The 15,405-nt window shown below is 52.5% G+C and overlaps 4 protein-coding genes across 4 annotated transcripts; all 4 read right to left on the bottom strand.

Annotated features, from left to right (window-relative positions):
• Positions 1-2,600: 2,600 nt before the first annotated feature.
• On the bottom strand, positions 2,601-3,529 carry PODANS_4_1055 (uncharacterized protein; the record flags this gene model as incomplete). The annotated part of the gene is made up of 2 exons (XM_001903671.1): positions 2,601-3,081; positions 3,141-3,529. 2 exons carry the CDS (start codon positions 3,527-3,529, stop codon positions 2,601-2,603), a joined length of 870 nt encoding a protein of 289 aa, XP_001903706.1.
• A 693-nt stretch (positions 3,530-4,222) lies between these two features.
• PODANS_4_1053 (uncharacterized protein) lies at positions 4,223-5,140 on the bottom strand (the record flags this gene model as incomplete). Its single annotated transcript, XM_001903670.1, has 1 exon — positions 4,223-5,140. The coding sequence occupies one exon, from the start codon at positions 5,138-5,140 to the stop codon at positions 4,223-4,225; it is 918 nt and encodes a 305-aa protein (XP_001903705.1).
• Positions 5,141-5,474: 334 nt separating this feature from the next.
• PODANS_4_1050 (uncharacterized protein) lies at positions 5,475-9,026 on the bottom strand (the record flags this gene model as incomplete). The annotated part of the gene is made up of 4 exons (XM_001903669.1): positions 5,475-5,782; positions 5,843-6,442; positions 6,622-6,818; positions 6,874-9,026. 4 exons carry the CDS (start codon positions 9,024-9,026, stop codon positions 5,475-5,477), a joined length of 3,258 nt encoding a protein of 1,085 aa, XP_001903704.1.
• Positions 9,027-9,781: 755 nt separating this feature from the next.
• PODANS_4_1040 (uncharacterized protein) lies at positions 9,782-13,978 on the bottom strand (the record flags this gene model as incomplete). The annotated part of the gene is made up of 1 exon (XM_001903668.1): positions 9,782-13,978. The coding sequence occupies one exon, from the start codon at positions 13,976-13,978 to the stop codon at positions 9,782-9,784; it is 4,197 nt and encodes a 1,398-aa protein (XP_001903703.1).
• Between the last annotated feature and the right edge of the window lie 1,427 nt (positions 13,979-15,405).

The following is a 15,405-nucleotide window of genomic DNA, read 5'->3' as shown; positions in this document are numbered from 1 at the left end:
ATTGGAAACAAGATGTTTACATCAAGATGTAGTAAGTATTGAAGGCGATTCTAGGCACGCACTCGCTAATAGGTACTTAAAGGTCATATGCTATGTGGTCCATGTCTAATTCGTTGGGAGAAAACGGGATATAAGCGGTGCCCATTATAAAATACACGAGCGACAAAACGAAAGTTTCTAGCTGTCAATTTCTCTTTTCGAGGGAGCATGTATGAAGGCGCTTTAAAGGCTTCTATCGAGCTAGACCCCTGACATAGATTCATTTAACCTAAGAGTATATAGTACCTATCTACTCACAACCAAAACTTATTGCCATCCGATTTAGTCCCAGCGTAAGTACGACTTAATGTCAAGTAGAGTAGCACCTAGATACTGTGGTAAGTAGATGGGTTTGGATTCCTGGGTGTGTTAACCTACGGTCCTGTTCCCAGACTGCCATTAAAACCTTTTTCTTCCAGAAGTTATAGTTTTGATGGGAAATTCTGCCGGTCCACAAAGCCCTGCGCAACCTAATATTAATCTCATTTGCTTAATCTTTCAACACATGGTGCTCGTATTTCTTCTTTATCATACGAGATAACTCCCATGATGATTTAACGGCAGTAATTAAGCCCGCGAGAGCGGCAGCTGATGCCAAGGAACTAGGTATGTATGCCGCCATGAGTGCTAATTGTTGATAAGAAGTGATAAAGAACCTAGAGGCAATTATAAAATAGGGAGAGTGCTTAGGTACCTATAAACAGCAGTATGTTGTCTTATATAATAATCGAAACGTTGTTTTAATTTCCAGACTTTTCTGATTTGAAACGTAGTTAATTTGGACACTCCGAAATCAAGGACTTCCAAAGCTGAAATCAACTATCAACAGGGGAGTAGGGTGGCACAGACTAACTAACCACACCCCCCACCCAAGTCCAAAAGCGGTAAGATATTTCCCTTGACTGGAGAGAACACGATGACGACCACGGTCAAAGCTATCCAATTGATCCTGGAGTCGCGACAAGAGTACCTCGAGTTGTCGAAGTACCCAGGATTGATCTAAAAATTGGTGAATTCATCAGATTGTCATGTCTCTGGGTAAAAGGTTGTCTGATATTTGAAAGCTCTGGTAGACAAGGCTGGTCCTAAAAAGTGAGTCTGGATCGCATCTCTTAGTTGCCAAGCTCTTAGACTACTGTAGCAAATGGGTCCTCAACATCGATACGCGCCTCGAGCCACGCTTCCGCTTCCGTGGCCGCCCCAAACGCTCCTCCTCATATTGCTTAGAATAGCCGAACTCGTCAATATCATAGCAGCCATCATTCTTCAAGGTATCTCTTCCAAAATAGCCGCTATCACGTGGATTGAGGCTTTCCATTCCTAGTATCTCATCAGTGGGATCGTCGGACCCCGGTGTGCTTCTCTTCCTAGGGGAGCGCGACCTAGAATTCTTCCAGATCTGCCCGCACAACTCAGGACTAGCCTCTTCGGTCTCCCATTCACCCCTCTCGCAACTCCAGAGAAGCAGGCGCCTCGGCACAAACGTCGAGGAGAGAGACGCATCGAAGACATGGGGGCTTAAAATGGTCCAGGCAAAACGGGCAAAGAGATACTCCACTGCCAAGGTCGTGGGGATGGGGTAAAGGGCGCGGTTATTCCAGAGGTTCGGAAGCTATCCGCTTGGCGTCGAGTTGTAGGCGTGTAGAACGAGCTGGGGAAGAGCTGGCTTGTCATGTACGCTGCGAATGGTGGCAAATGGCCCAATCTCAAGTTCATTGTATTTTCGATGATTCCTCTTAGTTCTACAGGTCCGCCCGCCCTTCGGCCCGCTCTGTGCCTCAAATCCTTTTGAGACGCAGACGCGGAATCGCGTGAAATCTACTTCCTAGCCTACGTAAATTGTGACAACTTGGAAGTACTCTGGCCTATGCTCACTCGCAGAGGGTTAGGGTCTGGTTCAGAGCAGAGTGTTTTCATTCGTGATACCAGCAGCATAAAATCACTGCATCAAAGCTATCAACCTTACATACTGTCTGCATAGCTTCATGTATATCATTTATCTTCCAAAGTTCATGCCCTATCATGTCACAGAATCTCAAACACTCGAGACGTATGCTAGCCTCAAAATGCCGTAACAAGACCGTCAATCACTCCCATTATCAGAATACAACTAGCCTACATAAAGTATCTCAACGCCTGAAAGAAAACCTCCAGCACATTGTCAACTCCCAAATAGGCCTAACATCCATAGCTAAGATCCCCTTCAATAACTTCCAAACACATAACAAGTCCAAGCCAAAACCTCCAAACAACAAGATAACTCAAGTCAATACCCCTCGATAATAGTTCAACGCCTTGAACTATCAGTTCAAGGCCTCCGAATGGTAACTTGAGGCCTTCTCGTATCATGCCAGGGCCTATAAATCATAGTTTGAGGCCTTCTACCATCATTTCAAGGCGTGTCAATTACATTCCAAGGCCTACCAATGATAAATTAAACGCCTTCCACTATCTTCCCACACCTCCAGCTTCCTCTTACACACCTATTAATAAGCGCCATACGCCGACGACGAACCCCTCCGAGACCGCTAACTACGCCTAAACACTTCCGTCGCAAATCGTCAGTTAGCAGCCAACACCCACTCCAGACTCGGTGCGGAGCCCCCGGCATCAACCACTACACCACAAAAGTATGTTAGCATGCGTCGAACGTGTCCACCCCTTCCAAAGCCCTCACCTCGATGCCCAAACTCCCTCAAACTATCCTCATTGGTATAAACCCGCCGGTGATCATGTTTAACACACTTCTCAAACCCATCAAAATGCCTCTCCGCCAGCCGCCCCGGCACAGCGAACGGATCCTCTGTAAACTTAACAGGAGCCACATCAGCCCCCAAATCACACCTCAACACAATCCACCCAATCCCAAGTTCCAGATCCTCAAAAATATCGTCCTGCCCCTCCGACTCCCAGTCGGACACGTCGCGATTCTTGATCTCGACCCGCTTGCGCACGGCACGACCAACGCCTGCCAGCGCGGGGGATTCGTCTCCGAACGCATGACCGGCGCGCTCGGCCGCAAAGCCCACATGAGCTCTCTTGCTGCTCCCACCAGCCGCAGGGTCAAACTCGGGCTGGGTCCTAGACCGTTTGGCGATGACTTTGGGCCCCCGGGGTCGGGGCCGGAACCGAAGAACCAGGTGGCACCACCACCACCACCACCTCCTCCTCCTTCACCTCCTCCTCCTCCTCCGCCTTGGAACAGCACCCAACGACGACTCCCTTCCTTCCTTCTCAAAAGCCTGTCCGCGAGAACCTCGAGCTTGTCCTGGCTAATTTTGCCGCCGGCGGCGGCCTTGGCAATAGTCAGAAACCGCGACTTCTCTTGTTGGAAATTCTCCTCGAGTCGCTGAATTTCGGCTTCCTGATCGTTGTTCATGCGGCGGAACTCGGCCGAGACGAGGTCGGTGAACTGCTTCGAAATCGCCGCCTCGATGGCCGATTCGAAGGTCTTGGTGAACGCCTCCACGCGGTCGTCGTTGTGAGACATCTTGTGAGGTGTGCTCGGGAAATAACTAGGGGTTGAACATGTAAGGTGAGGGGTTCAGGTTATCTTGCGAGGTGTTCAGCTTATCTTGTAAGGTGTTAAGGTGTTTTCGTGAGGTGGTTCACGTTATCTGGTGAGGTGCTCTGAGAAAAAGGATCAGGCGTGTAATTTAGCTGGCAGGGCCTGAGCCAGGTGACCAGACACGTCCCTTGGTTGTGTGAGAAGACCGTATTCGGTGGTTGTCGTAAGTAGGTAGAGAACGCAACCGTATTTGCGGTTGTGTGAGTCGACTAGGTGTGGCCGGGGGGCTATTTGGAAAGAGCGACAGCGAAGGCCACCACCGAAAGCCGCAATCAGATGAGTCAGAAGGTGCAATTGCAGAAGGGTTAGTAGATATATAAGCCCTTTACTCACCAAGCTCACTTTGCAACGTCGAAGATGCCGTTGATATATGCACGCACTCTGTCGCTAGCCCAGGTACACCGTGTGTCGTTCACCCAACTTTCACGCACCAAAACATCGCGTTTAACCCTCTTCGTTATTACGGTTGCGGTTTAAACATCCTTAGCAAACAGTCCGTAGTTTTGCGGCAGAAGTTCAGCTCTGAAATCATTTTATTTCAGACTACCAACCGCGGATCACAGATCATCGCCGAATCCCATATCTTGTGTGTCTTGAGGGCAGCGATAACCTCGACTAGCAATTGCCCTCGCTGCCCTTGGGAAAACGAACAACCACGCTCCACTTGTCATCCTTGTATGTCCCTTGCCCCTTCACCTTGGTCAATCCCGCGCAGTTGTCGAGAATGTCCTGAGCCAGGTCGGCAATCTGGCCCCAATAAAGTTCCTTGTCTCCGGAAGAATCCTGCGTAGTATTGCTCCTGTCAGACATCATAACACATAGCAGAGAAACATGGCAACATACCTCATTGCACCAATAGATAGCAGAGTCCCACGAGCAGCTAACACGCCCGCAGTTCTTGGGTCCAGGCCCATTCTTGGCCTTGCCCGGGATGGCACGCAGATAGTGGATGCCCCACTTGATGGCCAAGCTGTTGGCCATGTCGGTCTTGATCTTGCAGTCATATGTCGGGCCTTCGAGGGCAGCTAGCGCAGCCAGCGAAGCGCTAACGTAACTAACATCACCCAGTCCGGCCTGGAACGTCTGGTTCCAGCCGGGGTAGTCAGTGTCCATCTTGGCGATGGCCTGCTGGATGGTGCCCTCGACAGTCACCGTGGCGCCGTTGGGGTCGTCGGGCTTGATGGGAAGTTCCAAGTAGACGGGAACAATGGTGAAATCATCAACATCGTCGAGGGCTAGACCGAGGGTTGCGGGAGCGGCGTGGACAAACTGCGTCATGGTCAGAAATGCACGAAGAAGGGAGTGAGCCTTGGACATACGCCACAGAGCGCCAAAACGCTGGGAATGAGGGTGATGAGTGAGATCATGGTGAACTGTGAATGCAAAGCAAGATTGGTCTTGATTGCTCTGTGAATGAGGAAGAGAGTTGAGTGCGGTAGAGGCCATCAATAAATACCTGGGGGTTTGCCCTGCCCACTCCTGATTCCCTAGCAAGAGCAAACTAGGAGCATCTCTTTGTGGAAGGCAAGGCATCAGCCCACTCGGCCGTATCAGACCCGTGGCCGCTTCTCAACAAATACAAAACTGGATCTAACTCCCGTCCACGCAAGTGCTCCAAATTTGGCATCGCTGGTCGGCCATTGGGCCCAACAGACAATTTTCAAGATAGCCGCGAGTTGCTCCGGCCCTTTGTTCAACGATGTCATTGCTCTTTGAATAGTATCCGCTCTTTGCTGAAGATGTTTCGGTGTTTATTTTGACTCACAAAGGAAATATTGTACATGTGCAGTATGTAAGGTATGGTGGTATTATCCAATTGTTCTGACGCCTTCTACCATCGTCCTGGTGTCTCTTCATGCCCAGCCCTTTAGAGCTCATCCTTGACAGCCTCGGTGGCCTCCTTGACGGCCTCGGTAGCCTCCTTGACAGCCTCCTTGACAACCTCAGTCACAGCGGGCTTCTCTGCCTCTGTCTTGGCCCCGGCTTCAGCCTGCGAGGAACTCTCTGCTACCTCCTCTGTCTCGCCCTCCTTGAGCTTGACAACTTGAGCCAAGAGGCTAAACTCGATGTCGCGCTCGCCCTTCGACCTCTGGGGCTTGCTGTGGTAGATGGGGTAACCGATGACACCGCCATCCTTGGCCTGACCAGAATACTTGGCAAGATCCAACATCTCGTCTGTTATCACGGTAGAAGTTAGCATTCACATCAGACACACCATCGCAACAAACAACATACCGTCACACCCGCTGTCCTCGCCCAGCCAGAGTGGGAGATTCTCATAGATGGCCCCTGGGGCGAAGATGAGGACTCTCCTGTCGTCCTTCTCTCTGAACTCAGGAGTGGGCTCCTTTGGAACGGGCACCTGCTTGAACACTCTGGTCCCTGGCGCGGGTCTGGCAAATAGGGCAAAGAGACCCTGGCCGGGGAGCTCCTTGCGCTCCTGCTCCTCGATCCACTCCCTCACCTTGAGGGGAACAGTCTCGTAATCCATCTTGAGGATGTTGCGGTCGTAGCCGTGGTTGTCAATACCATCCCATCCACCAGGGTACTCGCGCTCGGCAAAGACATCCTTGAGGGCGTCGCGCCATGGGAGCAAGCCGAGGGGTGGGTTCTGGGCCAAGTCATCGAGCTTGAATTCTTCGGCCTTGAAGGAGCGCTGGACCTGGCAGGTGGCTTCGTATTTGGCGGCGCGGGAGGACTGGAAGGGGTTGGGCCACTTCCAGTTCGGCATCGGCGCCGGCTTGCCTGGCAGACGCTTCTCAGTTTCTGGTACGTTGGGGCCGAGGGCGGAGGTGGTGGAGGCGAGGAAGCTCGCGGCCATCATCCAAGAGTCGACTTTCATTTTGCTGGTGGTGTGGTGTGAGGACTAGTGGCGGTGGTCTGGCGGTGGTGTGGTGGTGGTGTGGTGAAGTCCGAGGAGGAGAGAGACACAGGACTCGCAGCTCAGGAGGGGGGCCTCAAGTAAATAAGAGGAGGCCGAGGCTGGTAAGGACACAAGTCTCTTCTAGCGGTACCCGCCATCATCCCCATCATCATGCTGCTATTCCAAACAAAAAAAAGTTGTCGCGTTGTCCTCCGGAGTGGTGTTCCGAATTTCCAGATTTGATGAAGTTCCGACAGGGTTGATTGGGGAAAGGTGGGGGAGATGCGGGGAGAGTCAGGGTGCCCTGCCGAGATCTCCGCAGCGTTGTACTTCTTGGCGGCAGGCCCTCTCGATCCCATCCATCGTCAACGTTACACTGGCCTTATGACGACCCACTACCTACTCCAAGAAAAAGTCACCACGGTTCTCTTCCATGGCAGCCTCCCCATCCATGATGCCATCACAGAACGCCTCACCCACAAACGAGAAGGTCTTCCTTCCATCTTCCTTGGCTGGCAGCTGCCTCACCACGAACGGGATCCTCCCACCGCAAAACACGACCACCACGTCTCCTACTTCCATATCAGGTGGGCCCATGCCCACGTAGCCCTTCGTCGTCAAGAATGGCTTCTTGTTACCACCACCAGATAACATAAACTGCCTGTACTTCGCCCCCAGCTTATCTTTCCTCATTCTTTCGTCCCAGTTGAACTCGTCCATGATACGTTGAGCTTCTGCCGGTTCAGCTGTTGTTGTTTTCATCCAAATGTCATATAACATCGCCTCGACGACCTGTCGAAACTGCACATCGACCTTCAACTCTCGAGACGCTCGCACCCCCGTCGACCGATCATCCCACGTATCTGCAATGGGAACTCTCCAAAGTGCTTCGAGCCGTCGTTCGTCGGAGCCATACGGGTTGCTAGGTCTAGAGATTGCCGCTTCAAGCAGAGCTTCGACCTGCCTCAGATACCCCATCAAGCGCGGCCCATCCCATCTGTGCACATCAGACCAGACTTCCTTGCCATCTCCCGGAGGCAGCATGTCAACAGTATCGACCCAAAACCCCCCCAACCCCAGCACCCGTGTTGACCAAGATGGCACCACTTGAACCTCCAGATTCCCCTCCCCGCAAGCCGCAAAATAATGCGGGTCAACCACCTCCTGCACCTGATAATACGACTTGACCGTATTCGTCTTCCAATCCGGCACCCAAGACGGCAGCCCTGGAACTTCCTTTGGGAACCTCGAATAACACAACACATCCACCCGTTCCGAGTAATCATTCGTAATCATCCTCCTCGCCACATCAGTCATAATCTCCACCGTCTTTTCCTCCCCCCACAAGTCCCCATAATCAGGCCTTATCCCCAACGCCTCTGCATTTACCGCCAGTCCCAGCAGCGAGTAGACCCTGTCCCTCCAAACTTTTGCGTACGTCTCCCTGCCGACAAACATCTTTTTCAACAGCACGAAAAGCGTGTCACCCTTTGCATCCCCAGTCTTGGTCTCATAACCCCTCCGACGCTTCCGACAGCTGAAGAAATCCGCCGTGGGATCGTCAAGAGAGGATAACTCCTCCACCGTGAGGGAATAAGGCGGGCGGACGAGGAGCAAGGTTGAGTAACTTAGTATCTGCCCCGCGAGCATCACCAAGTCGACATCGAGCTTTTGATCGCCGCAAACAAAGACGGTGTCGGGGCAGAGGCAGAATTCTTGTGTCACCCACGCACGGGTGAACCAGGGCCTTTCAAACCAGGATTTGATGCTTCCGTCGCGGATCTGAGCAGCGAAATCGGGCGCGTGTTTTTGAAGTAGGGCTTGGTACTGCCGTGTCTCGGGGTCGGAGGGGTCGGTGTTGGACATGATGTCGTGGAGGAGGGGCCAGCCCTCTTTGGTGTAGTACCTTTCGATGCCCATGTCGCGCACTTCTTGGCCGACGGCGGCCCAGAGCTGCATGACAGAATCGGAGTTGTGCGAGGCAGGACCGAGCCAGACTAGGACTTGGGATGCGGCGGAGTAGATTTTGCCCATGAGGGAGACTTGGGCGGACTTTTCGGCGGGGTTGGACTGGTCGATGCAGAGCTGGTCGATCCAGATTGTGATGGGGACGTCGGGGTCACGGAGGTGGAGGAGGGCGGTGTGGAGGGAGGAGGTTATTCGTAGGGAGAGGGTTGTGGTTGTCCCGTTGGGGAGGGTGGAAATGACGTTGATGGAATGGGGGGTGGCGTCGGAGCCCCAGACGTAGGAGAGGGCTTTGAAGGGAGTGGTGGAGGGGTTGGTGAGGGGGGTGGTGAAGAGGCGGCATAGTAGGGGAGGTGGGGTATCTTTTGATGGCATGGTATTATTGCTTTTTGGAGAGTTCCCATGCTGGGGTTTGGAAGCGTTATCGGGGGGTTCTGCTGTTGACGGCCTCGAATTAGAAGGTAATGATGCCGATGCGGGGTAGAGCTCGAGGAGGCGGAAGTCTGTCTCGGGCTTTTCGAGCTTGGAAGCGGTGTGGTAGTTGAAGGCCTGGAGGGTCTTGACGATGGTCTTGAGCTTTCGGACTTGCATTGTAGTCTTTCTTTTGAAGGGATTGGCGAAGCAAACAAAGCAGTCGTAGGCAAATGTGGGTGGTGATCTTTAATAGCAAATCGCAGCGTTGGCCAAGAGAAGGCTGCCTGAGCTGAATACCAAGGCTCGGCCGCGTGATTTGACGCGTTCGGTGCCGCAAGGGTTCATCAATAGTTCTGCTTGGCGCGACCAAAGACACTGATCGAAATGTGACCCAGATGGCCCATGTGAACCCATGATGTGCCAACCCCTTACTCATGTTTTGGAGTTGATAGAACGCGCATTGTTGTTGTGCCAACGCCAACTTGCAAGTAAACAAAGCAGGGTGTGGATAAAGGGGTTCAGGGGCGTGGTGGGACCGTGGGCGGGGCCATCAAGGCGATACAAATGCAGGTGTTGGTGACTCTGATAAGGTCGATTTGTACGCATGGATAAATGTCCAATATTGCAGATGAATTATATCGTTCCCCGAGCACCATATTCAACTAATCCGAATCCGAATCAGACCAATAATCCGCCTCCGTGGTCTGTACTTGCTTCACCTGCCCTGGCGACGGCTCGCCAATCTCACCCACCGCTGGTTCTGCCTCCTCCTCCTGTTCTTCCGGCGCGTCAGGATCAAACTCTTCTCCATCGTTCGCCGGTTTCCAGTCCTTCAGTTCGGGGAAAAACTCATTCTGATACGTGTAGCACTTGGCGCAAAGCCACAGCCGTCCGTTGGCGTACCCCGAGCCCCAGAGGGTCTGTCAATTGTGTTAGCTCTGGAGGTTGGGAGAAATAGGATTCGAACCTGATGAACTTACATATAGACACAAGTCGCAGAAGCCATTTTGTCTTTTTGCCCTGCGGGAACGATGTGCCTGCGGGTCCCACACTTGGGGTTCTCCTTTGTCATCGAGATAGTGTCTCTGCTTTGGGGTAAGCAGTAAAATCACCTCTTGGGAGGCTCCATAGTAGCGGGCCAACTTCAGCGCTGACCATCCCTCTTCATTGCATGTCCTGCCAGTTATCCACAGGCTGGCGCCGTGATCAAGCAATAATCGGACAATCTCTTCTTGATTATCCGACTTCACACCCCAGTGTGAACACTGCCTCACCGCCCACATCAGCGGTGTCCATCCATCTCGATCGATTTCGTTGATATACCGGCTCCCGGTCAGTGATAAGATTTTTTCGACAACATCTGGTCTGCCACTGGCGACCGCTGTGTGGAGGGTGGTTCGTCCGAGCTTGTCACAGGCATTGATATCAGCCCCTCTGGCCAACACTTTTGAAACATGCTCCAAACTCTGATATGTTGCAAAGTGGATGGGCCGGCAGCCGTTGAAGCCTGCTGTATTCATGTCGGAATCCACAGGGTCCTGGTCCAGGATATATTGCAACAGGTCTGCATCCGGTTGCATGCATGCTCCGTTGAGAACCGTGATGAAATACATCCCTCCCCGAACCGTCACGTCCGCCTTTGCCTCCTCAATCAAATAACGGACGACAGCTGTTTTCATCTCAAGCGTCACATCCTCTCCCTCTTGATATTCAGTCATGGCTACGAGCAACGGTACACCACGGGAGTTATCAATCAGGTTAGCATCTGCACCATTCGCCATAAGAAACCTGATCATATCAAGGTTCATTCGCCAGCAAGCAATGTGGAGCGGTCCTCCCCAAGTACTGCCGACGGTGTTGATTTTGGCCTTTGCCCTGACGAGGTATTTGGCAACTTCATACTCACGCCAGTAAATGGCATAATCGAGAACAGTATATCCTCCCTTGTTTCGTATTTCAAGGCTCGTCCCTCGCGTGACTAGAATTTTCGCTATACTGAGATGCGTGGTTGCCTCCAACATCAGTCGATGAAGAGCGGTGTGTTGAAAGAAGGACTCTTGGGCATTCAAATCAGGAGTATACTCGAGAAGGACCCTAACTGTGGCCTCGCTGTTTCCATGGCTAATCGCGAGGTGCAGAGCTGTCTCGTCCCTTGTCGACCTGGCTGTGATGTCGGCACCAGCATCTAGAAGAGCCCGCACAATTTCAGCGTTGCCTTTTCCAGCGGCCCCAAGAAGAGCTGTACAGTTCGAGTCCCATAAGTCTGGAAACTCGCATGTCAATTCGAGGTTGGCTCCACGTGAGATGAGGAGCTTGACAGACTCCAGGTGGTTGTTGTACGACGCAATGTATACTGCGGTGCCGTCTTTCGACATGGCGTCGATATCGGCACCGCTATCTAGAAGCACCTCTAGACACTCGGGATGACCATGCGCCCAGTGCAATGCCTTCCATGATGTTGCTTCTGGATGGGCCTCATTGGGGTTGGATCCCGCTTTCAAAAGATAACGGACCATTTTTGTATGACCCTTCGAGGCAGCACGGGACAGAGCTGTACTTCCAGCCCCGTGAAGCCCAATGTCGGCCCCCTTGGCCATGAGGAACTCGACGACTTCCAACAAGTTTGCCTCCGAAGCCCGCTCCAATGGAGTAGCAACGTCAGCTGGACCCGAAGCGTTCATATCGGCGCCGTGCTCAAGCAGAAGTTTGACCATATCCATATTCTTTCCAGTGTTTTTCGCGGTGGCCTGACACAGCGGGACCCATTTTCCTAATCCATTCACTCGAGCTCCGTGAGCCAGGAGAAGCTTTGCCCAAGCCAGCTTTCCGGTGACGGCTGCATAGCAGAGAGGGGTGTACTCATCTGTGGTGGCATCTGCATTGACACCCCGTTCCAGCACCGCCGTAATGCACTGGAAGCTAGACTCGCAAGCAGCCATATAGAAAGCAGGATACGGAAAAGAGCCATCGGTCCGCGGTATCTCAGCCTCGACGCTGGCGATGTCTGCGCCACCGTCCAAGAGAGCTTTCGTGGCGTCAATGTTTCCAAGATTGATGGCCTTCTGCAGTGCTGTCTGGCCCTGTCCGTTGTGACCCTCAATATCCGCGGCGCTATCTGCAACGAGAGCCCTGACTGCGTCCCCATATCCGGATCGGCATGCCATATGCAAAGGTGTGCGTGAAAGCCGGGTGTCATCTTGAAAGTTCGCGTCTTCGCCATGTTGGAGAAGAGTCTTAATGGTGCCGAGCTGACCGGTTGCCACAGCACACAAAAGCTTGGAGGCTGGTACTGTTGGACTTGTTGGGTCTCCGGATGGGCGACCTTGCATCAGTGACTCCAGAAGCTTCCCCTTCCCTGCCCAAGCTAGTCGAGCAAGGATGGAATGAGGGTACATATGCGATGTCGCCTGGTCCTTGTGTTTGTTCTTGGCGTACGCGAACAACACTTCTACTAGCTCATACTCAGCTGCGAGGGCTGCGGCCTCCATTGCCCCAACCACACCGTGCAACGTCAATGTCCATGGTCTGCTGAGCAGCAAATCCACAATGTTTTTGTGACCCATTCTGGAAGCCTCACATAAAGCGTCCTCTAGTTCCTGAAGGCTGGTTGGAAGGTCGGCATGTATGGGAAGCATGTTCTCGACCTGTGTTTCCAGTCCTAAATGCGAGACTATAGGTAAGGCGGAAAGATATGAGCTATGGGGTTGGTGGTGCGGCGGCAACAGGCACCCATGAGCACTGAACCACGCTCTCAAAGCTTTCGGATCTCCAAGGAATGAAATGAGGTCTTGGGGTGCCGAAGCCGATGAGTCTGCTGCCAGGTATCCCAAGCGGTAGTGTGTTGGCCAGAACGTGACAGCATAGGAGACAATGTCGTGTCGGCTAGTGAGCAAGACTCCCGAGGCCTTTGCCCCACCACACCTCTGAGACAATGCCTTGATCGTCTCAGGAAGACGCAAAAAGCGAAGACACGCCTTGGCAATTTCTTTGTGATCATCTGCTGTCGAGGCCGCCGCATACCAATGGGTCGTCTTTTCCAAATTTGACAAAAGCTCCCGAACCCATGGCTGTGTGAAGTGAACTTCACCGTGGCGAGTCGTGAGAAGTGGTCCGAAGATCTTGGGGATGTACAACTCGATATTAAGACATCCCAAGTCAGCTCCTTGAAACTCGAGGGCCGATGCTAATTCAAGTGGTGTCAGAGGCCGGACCGCGTTCCGAACCCAGCAAAGAATGTCGCGAGCAATCGGCCGTAAAAGTGTGGGTACAGCCTGCATTACCGCTCCCAACAGCACCCGCGGTGATGGGGGAGACAATGCCGTCACCACTTCGGCTATTTCCGCTCTTGTATTCCACCGAGAAGCTTGCAAATTAAGCCAGTCCACAACCATTCTGAAAAGATCCTGGTCAGGCTGGCACGCTCCAAGCAGATCGCCGAGTTGAGGTGCATACGGCTCGAGCGCTGGACAGTGGCGACTGGCTGGGACCGGCGGTATTTTGATTCCGGGGCCCACCTGCGAGGAGGCGATATCCAAGGACAAGCTTTCGCAGCCGGCGGCAGCAAGTTGAGTTTGGACATGCTTAGGACTGGCAGTAGTAATCAAGACCTTGAAGTACAACTCGCATCGCGCTGCGATTGAGGCCAACTCGTTAAGAAACCAGTTGCACGAAGCTGGTTCGCACTCATCGAGTCTGTCCAGCACCCATGTCGTTCTTGCTGGCCTGTTGCAATCCAGTCGAAAGCTGTTGAGCAAAAAGAAGACATCTTTTTCCGTAAGGGCCTTGTCAAACAGCGGTGGTTCAAAGCTTGGAAACTGAGCGGAGGCTGGAAGGGTGCCGAACCGGGCAATAGTCTGAGCGAGGAATAAGGTCGCCATTGACTTGATGGTGTTTCTTTGACAATCGTGGCGGTCGAATCTGAAATACAGTGTTAGACCGCTTGTAAAACCTCCAGTCGACGCGTGTATTCGGGCTTGTTGGTAGGCATAAGACGCGGCGACTGAGACATTGGACGAGCCATGGATGTGCATGATTTTACATCCTTCGTGGTTCATCCACTCCTTGAAAACCGGGCTATCATCCAGCCATGAAAATGGCACATGGTCACTGTCGGCTGTTTTTACAGACATAATTGGGGTGGGTGACGGAGCCTGAACGACAACAGCACCGTTCAGCCAAGCTAGTGTGTGGGTTGGAGTTGGGGCTGAAAGCAACACATGTCAGCACAGAAGTCGGTGGTGGGTGGTTGGGTGTAGATAACACACTGTTGATCACTCCAAGAATTCTCGATTCTAGAGTCTCGATAAGAGCGTCCCGCACGCTCACCTCCTGGACCGCATCAACTGACTGGGCGGAGAAGCGCAACTCCATGGGAATGCCAAAACTCGACGTGAAGATCTGATGAATCTAGAACTCTTCGTTAGCTGCGATTATCCAGAAACAAACACGGAAACTTTGAGTTGACTCACCCCATACGCGTCAGGAGCTTCTGAACAAACACTGATTAGTGTACTGTGGATGGTTGCTCTTGTTTGTAGGAATTCTTCAGAGATGGATGAGACAGTCTTCGCCAGCCGATTGATGTCCTCAACAGTTAGAGCTGTAGGCCGCTTGGCAAATAGAAAGCTGGCCAGCTTTGATTCTAGGTCTTGTTCGTTGTGCCATCTGTGCGGAGTACCAACGAAAGACTGCAAGAAGCGGGGGACGGAAGGTTAGTTCGGCATGTGCATAGATTTTACAGCGACGGAATATGGAAGAAACATACCATTAGACGGGTAGAAGCACTGATATTTGCAAACTCAAGCGTGTGTCTGCTCGCTTGGATGATGGCCTGGAAATACTCGAGGTCAGAAGATCGAGGTCAATAAGCAGGCAGCAAAATGATCAAGCACTGCACCTCTTTGATGATTAACCCCCCAAAGTCCAGGGCGAGAAAAATAAGTGGTCGAGGCTACTCTGGGTTTAGTCATAATATCATGTTGTCTTGTAGGTCCCGATGGACTCACGGGGTCCTGGTCTTTTCGTTGTTCGGCAACCTTCTGCAGCAGCATGATGGCCTCCTTCTGGATTGCATCTCGACCACAGAGGCCTTGAACTGCGGAGGCGCCAGTGTCATATCTATGAAATAGAAGGCGGCCATAGCGTTTTTTGGCCGTCAACTGCTCCTTCAACCATGGTTCGGATTCCGAACCAAGGTCCCATGCTTCGCTCGATGTGTTAAAGAATCCATGGACAGCTACTAGGCTAGATAAGATATCTGTCAGTGATGGTTGTGCCCGAGTCATGGCAGAGTGGACATACTCAAAGCTGGCATCCCCAGGTTCACCAGAAAAATGAATATCCAACGACATGATGAGAAGAGTATGGGATGGTGAAGACTGACGGTTCAAGACGAGCACCCCTCGGCTCTGGGGGCTCCTCTGTGCCTGCCAGAACCCCGTCGTCGTTCCTTCCCATCATCTGCAGTGGGTGGTGGAGTCGAAGGCGCGGGGTTTTGGGAGGTTTAGGCAGCTGTGCCGCAAAATTGCATGATTGGGTCTCAATCGCCATTGGTTAG

The sequence above is a fragment of the Podospora anserina genome, chromosome 4 (assembly GCF_000226545.1).
Source record: "Podospora anserina S mat+ genomic DNA chromosome 4, supercontig 1".
In the NCBI taxonomy this organism is placed as follows: domain Eukaryota; kingdom Fungi; phylum Ascomycota; class Sordariomycetes; order Sordariales; family Podosporaceae; genus Podospora; species Podospora anserina.
The sequence above is the reverse complement of the archived record's forward strand: the minus strand, read 5'-3'. Positions and strand labels throughout refer to the sequence as shown.